The 8,784-nt window shown below is 40.4% G+C and overlaps 1 protein-coding gene across 1 annotated transcript; it reads left to right on the plus strand.

Moving 5' to 3' along the window:
* Nucleotides 1–697: 697 nt before the first annotated feature.
* LOC113604842 (pancreatic progenitor cell differentiation and proliferation factor-like) lies at nucleotides 698–1,483 on the plus strand. Its single transcript, XM_053201376.1, has one exon. It carries the CDS (start codon nucleotides 921–923, stop codon nucleotides 1,329–1,331), a length of 411 nt encoding a protein of 136 aa, XP_053057351.1. The 5' UTR covers nucleotides 698–920; the 3' UTR covers nucleotides 1,332–1,483.
* The last annotated feature ends 7,301 nt before the right edge of the window (nucleotides 1,484–8,784 follow it).

An 8,784-nucleotide genomic window follows, 5' to 3' on the forward strand; every position in this document is an offset into this window, starting at 1 on the left:
GGCTCCACACATTAGCACGGAGCCCAACGTGGGGCTCAATCCCACAACCCTAGGATCATGACAAAGCCGAAATCAAGAGTTGGAGGCCCAACCAACTGAGCCACCCAGGTGCCCCTTTTCTGTGTATTCTTGACCCATGGCTAAAATTTTGGAACTGAAGCTATAATCCCTATTTGTATGTTTGTGTCTGAGTGTGTAGTATTTTCTTACCTTCAGATTATCAAATTAGTTAAATCACAAATCTCTTACAGGACCTCTATTCTGATTGAGACTTATTTATCTTAGAGATGGAGGCTTATATAAACTGAATATTCCTAAAATTCCTCCAACTTAAGGAAATTGAACTTCTAATACTTTCAACAAGCGGGTGTGGGAGGGAGGGAGAGGAGGAGGAATACACATTATGTTTAAAACAACTCAAATGTTTTTTAAGAATTCAACATCACGGGGCACCTGGGTGGCTCAGTCGGTTGAGCATCAGACTCTTGATTTCAGCTCAGGTCATGGTCTCACCCTTTGTGGGTTCCAGCCTGGCATGAGGATCCCCCCTGACCGTGCAAGTGCATGCCAGTGCGGGGGCCTGCTTGGGATTCTGTGTCTTCCTTTTTCTGCCACCCCCCCCCCACTTATGCGCCCACATACTCTCTCAAAATAAACTTTAAAAGAAAAAAAAAAGAATTAACTATCACATAATTTATATATATTTTTTGCAAGTGACACTAATATTATTTTAACAAAAACAGCTATGTCTTCTCTGAATTGTCAGCATTAAGCTTAGAGCAGGATTTGTGGTGGAGCTGCCTTAGGCGGTCTCTGCAAATGGGTCCTTAGCATCCCGTGCCTGCCACCGTGATCTTGATCGAGCGCCAAGGCCCTCGAGGGGTCGCATGGGAGGTTTCCACTAGCCCACAAGCGACAGCATGGCAGCCATCCCCTCCAGCGGTTTGCTCATGGCCACCCACGACTATTACCGCTGCCTGGGTTCCACTGCCAGTAACAGCTCCTGTGGAGGTGCAGAGTATCCTGGGGAAGCCATCCCTCACCACCCCGGTCCCTCCAAGGCCGGCCCAGGTCACTGGATGGCAAGTTTCTTTTTTGGGAAGTCCACCCTCCCGTTCATGGCAACACGCTCAGAATCTCCCCAGGCCTCCAGCGACTTGATCGCCTGTGACTTGACTCTGGAAGCCATGAGGAAGCAGCAGCCTGGTGGCCAGTCTGGCAAAGCGAACACCGAACACCCGTCCCCAGTCCCGAGAGGCCACTGGCCCTCTTCAGGAGACGCTAGGCTCATCAGAGCCCCTCCTGTCCCCTCCTCTCTCCACGTAGACTAGGCAGGCTGCAGCAAGTGGAAACAGTTGGGTTCTTTTAGATCAAAATAACAAAACACCAAAAAGGAAGTCGAGAGAATCCCACTCTTTACTATCCAAGCCACACACAAGCCTTCCTGACACCCTGTAATCGTGTGCCTTGCACCAGGTGGGAAACAAACTCCAAGCAGTCAGTTTAAAAAAAAAAAAAAAAAGTATAATATAAGCTTACATTTTATTCTATTTAGGTGTGTTCTTCCTAAACTCCTACAGATTTACTGATCAAATAAGCTAGCACTGCTTTTATTTAATGTTTGAGAATATGAAACATTTATGGGGCACCGGGATGGCGTAGTCGGTTAAGCATCCGACTTCAGGTCAGGTCATGATCTCACAGGTTTTGAGTTCAAGGTTTTTGAGCTCTGTGCTGACAGCTCATAGCCTGCAGCCTGCTGCAGATTCTGTCTCTGTCTCTCTCAAATATAAAAAGAGAAAGAAAGAAAGAAAGAAAGAAAGAAAGAAAGAAAGAAAGAAAGAAAGAAAGGAAGGAAGGAAGGAAGGAAGGAAGGAAGGAAGGAAGGAAGGAAGGAAGAAAGAAAAATAAAATTATGTTTAATCAAATTGAATCATTATTTTGATAACCTTTCATTTCAAGAGTAATTATATTTTGCTGTGTGTCAACTAGAAGATAGTGTCCGATAACTTTAGGTAACCTAAAAATCTTAGATTGATTCTAAATTGGGTTTGATAATGGATATTCATTTAATTCCTAAATAATTTTTTAGTAAAATAAAATACTGAAACATTATTTCAAGCATAAGTTTTAGTTTATGTATTTTTGCCTCTTTATATGGCACTGAAGGATGGAGATATATATATATATATATATATATATATATATATATATATATATATATATATATATTTAGGTCTATTAATAAACATGTTCATTTTTGCCACCTTGAGAAGTTGCAATATAATGGGTGTGTATGGATATAGAAAGTTGTACTTTTGCAGAAAGAAATTTACATGAGTTTGGGTCAAAGCTGGCTAAGCACTGATTGGTTTTTTGACATGATATTCAAAAAAAGCTTTAGAATCAAATTATTATACTGATCCAAAATCAAAATTTGGCTTTCTCTGTTAAAATGACAAAATTTTCTTGGATTATCGGTCTCCTCTTAATAAGGACTTGGTTAAAAGTTTTCTTTATCTTCTAGTTAACTGCTTAGAGGGCAAAGATTCTGTGTCTTAAAAGAATAAATTCTTGGGGCACCTGGGTGGCTCAGTTGGTTGAGCATCTGACTTCGGCTCAGGTCATGATGTCGCGGCTCCTGAGTTTGAGCCCCGTGTCGGACTATGTGCCGATGGCTCAGGGCCTGGAGCCTGCTTCAGATTCTGTGTCTCCCTCTCTCTCTGCCCCTCCCCTGCTTGCACTCTGTCTCTCTCTCTCAAAAATAAACATTAAAAAAAATTATGCTTTAGGTTGACTATATCATGTCCTTGATTATTTAAGAGAATAAAGTCTCACTTTTGAAAGAGCAAAGGTTCTTTACGATCATGTTTCCTTTAAAAATTGTTTTACTATTATTTAAAAACATTTTTAATGTTTATTTATTTTTGAGAGAGAGAGAGAGAGAGAAAGAGCAAGCAGGGGAGGGGCAGAGAGGGAGGGAGACACAATCCGAGGCAGGCTCCAGGCTCTGAGCTGTCAGCCCAGAGCCCAATGCAGGTCTTGAACCCATGAACCATGAGATCACGACCTGACCTGAAGTCGGATGTTTAAACAACTGAGCCACCCAGGTCCCCATGTTTTACTATTATTTTAGTTAATTGTGGGAGTCAAGGGGCACCTGGCTGGCTCAGTTGGAAAAGCATGCAACTCTTGATCTCAGGGTCATGAGTTCAAAGCCCATGTTGGGTGTAGAGATGACTAAAAATAAAAAAATAAACAAACTTAAAAATATATATATGGTAGGGGCACCTGGGTGGCTCACTCCATTGGGTGTCTGGCTTCGGCCCAGGTCATGATCTCACAGTTCGTGATTTCGAGTTCTGTGCTGACAGCAGAAAGCCCACTTTGGATCCTCTCTCTCTCTCTCTCTCTCTGCTCCTTCCCTGCTCACTCTCTCAAAAATAATAAATAAAAAAAATATGGTATCCAAATATTGTTTTACAGTAATCCATAATCCTACCTTAAGTACTCAAAACTCCTGACGGAAGCTTTTGATATTTTGTCCTCCTCAAATCCTCTCTTAAATGCATATAAATAAGTGAAAGAAGCCAATCTGAAAAGTCTACATACTGTATGTTTCCAACTAAATGACATTCTAGAAAAGGCCAACTATGGAGACAGTAAAATGGTCAGTGGTTGCCCCGGGGTTTGTGGGGGGGGGCAGGGAGGGCGGTGTGGGTAGAGGTGGAGAGTGGGGGAGCAATAGGCAGAGCACAGAAGAATTTTAGGGCAGTGAAAATACTCTGTGATACCATAATAATGGATACATGTCATTTATTTTATAAATAAAATCTTTATTAAAAAAATCAAATTCTGAAGATTATCTTTCACACCTAAAACTGTCTTTGAGATTTCCCAGAGGGTCTCCAGAAAATCATTTAGGATTTTTTTTTTTTTAATTTTTGTTGTTGTTTATTTATTTTTGAGAGAGACAGAATGCAAGTGGGTTAGGGCAGAGAGAGAGGGAGGCACAGAATCCGAAGCAGGCTCCAGGCTCTGAGCTGTCAGCACAGAGCCTGATGTGGGGCTCGAACTCATGAGCTGTGAGATCATGACCTGAGCCGAAGTCGGACACTCAACCAATGGAGCCACCCAGGCACCCCAAGGGTTTTTCAAGTTTGTAAAAAGAGAGGTATTACAATTAGGCTTATCTGATACATTACTATCAATGAGTAGCACAGAAAGGTTTGTTAAATGAAGAGATGCTTTCATTCAGGTAAAATGTTATTAACATAAGATTTTCATAAATTGTATGCTGTACAGGAAGTTCTAGAGAACTGTCAGTGCCCTAACTGTCTATGACAGGTTTCCATTTATCAGAGTCCTAGTGCTGCTTTGCCTGATATTAGACAAAAACAGGTTAGTGTTATTAATCATAATTTGTTAGTTTTTATTTTTATTTTTATTATTTTTTATTATTTTTTAATGTTTATTTTTGACAGAGAGAGAGAGAAAGAGAGAGACAGAACTTGAGCGGGGGAGGGGCAGAGAGAGAGGGAGACACAGAATCCCAAGCAGGCTCCAGGCTCTGAAATGTCAGCACAGAGCCCGACGCGGGTCTTGAACCCACAGACCGCGAGATCATGGCCTGAGCCAAAGTCAGCCACTCAACCGACCGAGGAATCCAGGCGCCCCAATTTGTTAGTTTTTAAATTGTTAACTTGGTTGCAACTTTACTTCTTTGATTCAAAAATTTTTTTTTTTTTAACGTTTATTTGTTTTTGAGACAGAGAGAGACAGAGCATGAACCGGGGAGGGGCAGAGAGAGAGGGAGACACAGAATCGGAAGCAGGCTCCAGGCTCTGAGCCATCAGCCCAGAGCCCGACGCGGGGCTCGAACTCACTGTGAGATCGTGACCTGAGCTGAAGTCGGAGGCTTAACCAACTGAGCCACCCAGGCGCCCCTTTACTTCTTTGATTCGAATCTAGTACCTTGTAGGCCAGTGTGTTTTTTGTTTTTTAAGTTTTATTTATTTATTTTGAAAGAGAGAGCACAAGCTGGGAAGGGACAGAGTGGGAGAGAGAGGATCCCAAGCAGGCTATGTGCTAGTGCAGAGCTTGACACAGGCCTCGAACCCACGAACCATGAGATCATGACCTGAGCTGAAATCAAGAGTCAGATGCTTAACTGACTGAGCCACCCAAGTGCCCCAGGCCAGTGGTTTTTAAAAAATTTTTTTATGTTCATTTATTTTTGAGAGAGAGAAAGAGCGCCAGCAGGGGAGGGGCAGAGATAGAGGGAGACACAGAATCTGAAGCAGGCTCTGGGGTCCAAGCCGTCAGCACAGAGCCTAATGCGGGGCTTGAATACATGAACAGCAAGATCATGACCTGAGCCAAAGTCAGAGGCTTAACCGACTGAGCCACCCACGCGCCCCAGGCCAGTGGTTTTTGATTAGAGATTCACATTGCTTATCGTGGGGTTTTATTAATACATAGGCATTTATGACCTAATCCAAATTTACAGAGTCTCTTTCCTTGATATTCTTAACATATTCTTGGTGTCAAAGGAAAGATCAAATCCAGATTTAGTAAGGAGAGATTTTATCTGAAGGATTACTACAAGGGCGGCAGTGGAGGGGGGACACTTGCAAGGAGGGGTGAGGGCCGGCATATGTGACTACTGCAACAGGGAGAACCCTAAGACCTGCATGTGTCATGTTGAGTTAGGCAAAAAGAGCTTTTCTTTTATAGAAAAGAATGAGTGTCAGGAAGTGAGATGAGAGGCATGATAGGATAGTAAATCAGAGTGTTTTACCCTGAGGCCAGCCTATTTCACCCTGAGGCCAGGGTTTGTGGGCTCGCTCAGGCTGAAGGTGGGCCAAAGTTCAGGGGCCTATGGGAAGGAGAGAATCTTAACCAAAGTTTGGTTAAAAAGCATATTGTTACCATTAATCAGTGGGGGACAAAACAATTCAGCTAATCCTTCATGAGGCAAAGCTCAATGAACTCCAAAAAAGATAAACTCAGAGACCCGCCTGCACTGACACATATTAGAAGCAAACTTTCAAAAGACAAAGGACAAAGAGAGCATTTAAAAAGCAGTAACAGGGGCGCCTGGGTGGCTCAGTCAGTTAAGCGTCTGACTTCGGCTCAGGTCATGATCTTGCGGTCCGTGCGTTCGAGCACCGCGTCAGGCTCTGTGCTGACAGCTCAGAGCCTGGAGCCTGTTTCCGATTCTGTGTCTCCCTCTCTCTGGCCCTCCCCCGTTCATGCTCTGTCTCTGTCTCAAAAATGAATAAACATTAAATAAATAAATAAATAAATAAATAAATAAATAAATAGCAAGCAGTAACAGAGGAGTGAATCATCACATGCAAGGGGGCTCATTAAGATAATAAGCAGATTTCCCATCAAAAGCTTTGGAGGCCAGAAGGCAGTGGACCAATATATTCAAAGTACTAAAAGAAAAATCTGCCTATCAAGAACGTTGTATGTGGCAACTTGTCCTTCAAAAGTGAGGAAAAAACCAAGAAATTTCCAGTGAGGCAAAAATTGAAAGGGAGTTTGTAACCACAAGACCTGCCCACCAAGACATGATGAAGGGAGTTTCACAAGTTGAAATCACAGGACACTAAACAGTAAGTTGAAGCCACATGTAGAAGTAAAGATTTCAATAAAGGTAAATACATAGGTACGTATTAAATGTAGTGTTATTTTAACAATGGTTTGTAACTGTACTTTTGTTTGCCTTCTACATGATTTAAAAGACTAATACATTGAAAGAAAAACAATGATTAGTATAAAAGCTAATATTACTATAACTTTGGGTTCTAACTCCAAATCTTTTTTTCTACATAATTTAATGTATTTAAAAGAATCATTAATTTATGGTTTTGGGCACACAATGTATAAAAATGTAATTCTGTGATATCAACAACCAAAAGGGGTAGGGATAGAGCTATAAAGGAAGAGAGTTTTTGGTACGTTATTGAAGTTAAGCTGGTTTAAATTCAAATTAGAGTTATAACTTTAGCATGTTAAGTGCAATCCCCATGGTAACCACAAAGAAAATAACTATAGAATATACACAAAAGGAATTTAAACTCTTCACTACCAAAAAATTAACAAAAGACAAAAAATGACAGTAATGTAGGAATGAGAAACATAAAAAGCTATAGTGCATATAGCAAACAAATAGCACAATGACAGAAGTAAGTCCCCCCTTATAAGTAATTACTTTAAATGTAAATGGATTAAACTCATCAATTAAAAGACAGAGATTGGCAGAATGGATAAAAACATATGATCCAACTATGTGCTATCTACAAGAGACTCACTTGAGATCCAAAGTCACAAACAGGTTGAAAGTGGAAGAATGGGAAAAGATATTTCATGCAAATAGTAACCAAAAGAGAGGGCTATATTAATACCAGACAAAATAGCTTTTAAATCAAAAAAGACAAAGAAGGATACTATATATTGACAAAAGGTTCTATACAGCAAGATGATAAAACAATTACAATCATACATGCACTTAATGACAGACCATCACAATATATAAAGCACAACTGGACAGAATTGAAGGGTGAGAAAGACAGTTCCATAGCCATAAAGACTTCAGTACCCCACTCTCAATAAAGGGTAGAACAACCACACAGAAATAAGTAAGGAAACAGAACTCACCAAAATAAACCAACTAGGTCTAGCTGACACGTACAGAACACTCCACTCAACAACAACAGAAAACACGTTCTTCTCAAGTATATGGAACATTTTCTAAGATAGAGCATATGTTAGGCCGTAGATTAAGTCTCAACAGACTTAAAAAGACAGAAATCATAAAAAGTATCTTTATCTACAACAGGAGGAAGTTAGAAATCAATAACAGGGGCACCTGAGTTGCTCAGTTGGTTAAGCATCCGACTCTTGATTTTGGCTCAGGTCATGGTCACAGGGTCGTGAGATTGAGCCCCATGTTGGGCTCCACACTGAATCTCCTGCTTGAGATTCTCACTCTCTTTCCCTCTGCCCCTCCCCTGCTTGCTCATTCTCTGTCTGAAAGACAGAAAGACAGAAAGACAGAAAGACAGAAAGAAAGAAAGAAAAAAGGAAAAAAGGAAAGAAAAAAAAAACCCACTAGGGACAATGAATCACAAACAGCCAAGTAGCCTATTAAGCTGTAGCCAATCAAATAATTAAAAAATAAATCAATAACAAAAGCAAAACTGGAAAATTCATGAAACTGTGGAAATTAAATACAGTTTTAAGCAACCAATGGATCAAAGAAGAAATCATAAGATAAATAAGACAATACTTAGAGATGAATGAAAATGAAAACAATTAAAAGGAAAAATACAACTACCATAAGATCCACTTCTGGATCTACCATAAATTCCACTTCTGGATATTTATCTGAAGAAAACAAAATCACTATCTCAAAAAAAAATATCTGCACCCCTATGTTCACTGCAGCACGATTTACAATATCCAAGTCATGGAAACAACTGAAGTCTCTACTGAGAGATGAACGGATAAAGAAAATGCGGGGTGTGAACACACAGGCACATACAGGAATATTATTTAGCCATAAAAAAGAAGGACATGTTGCCATTTGTGAGAACATGGATGGACCCTGAGGGCATTACGCTAACTGAAAGAAGTCAGACAGACTTTGAAACTTACCAAGAGAGTAAGTCTTAAAAGTTCCCATAAAGAAACAAACAAACAAACAAACTTGTAACTATGTGTGGTGTTGGCTATTAACTGAACTTATTGTGGTAATCATTTTGATATTATATA

Source organism: Acinonyx jubatus, chromosome A3 (genome assembly GCF_027475565.1).
Source record: "Acinonyx jubatus isolate Ajub_Pintada_27869175 chromosome A3, VMU_Ajub_asm_v1.0, whole genome shotgun sequence".
NCBI lineage: Eukaryota > Metazoa > Chordata > Mammalia > Carnivora > Felidae > Acinonyx > Acinonyx jubatus.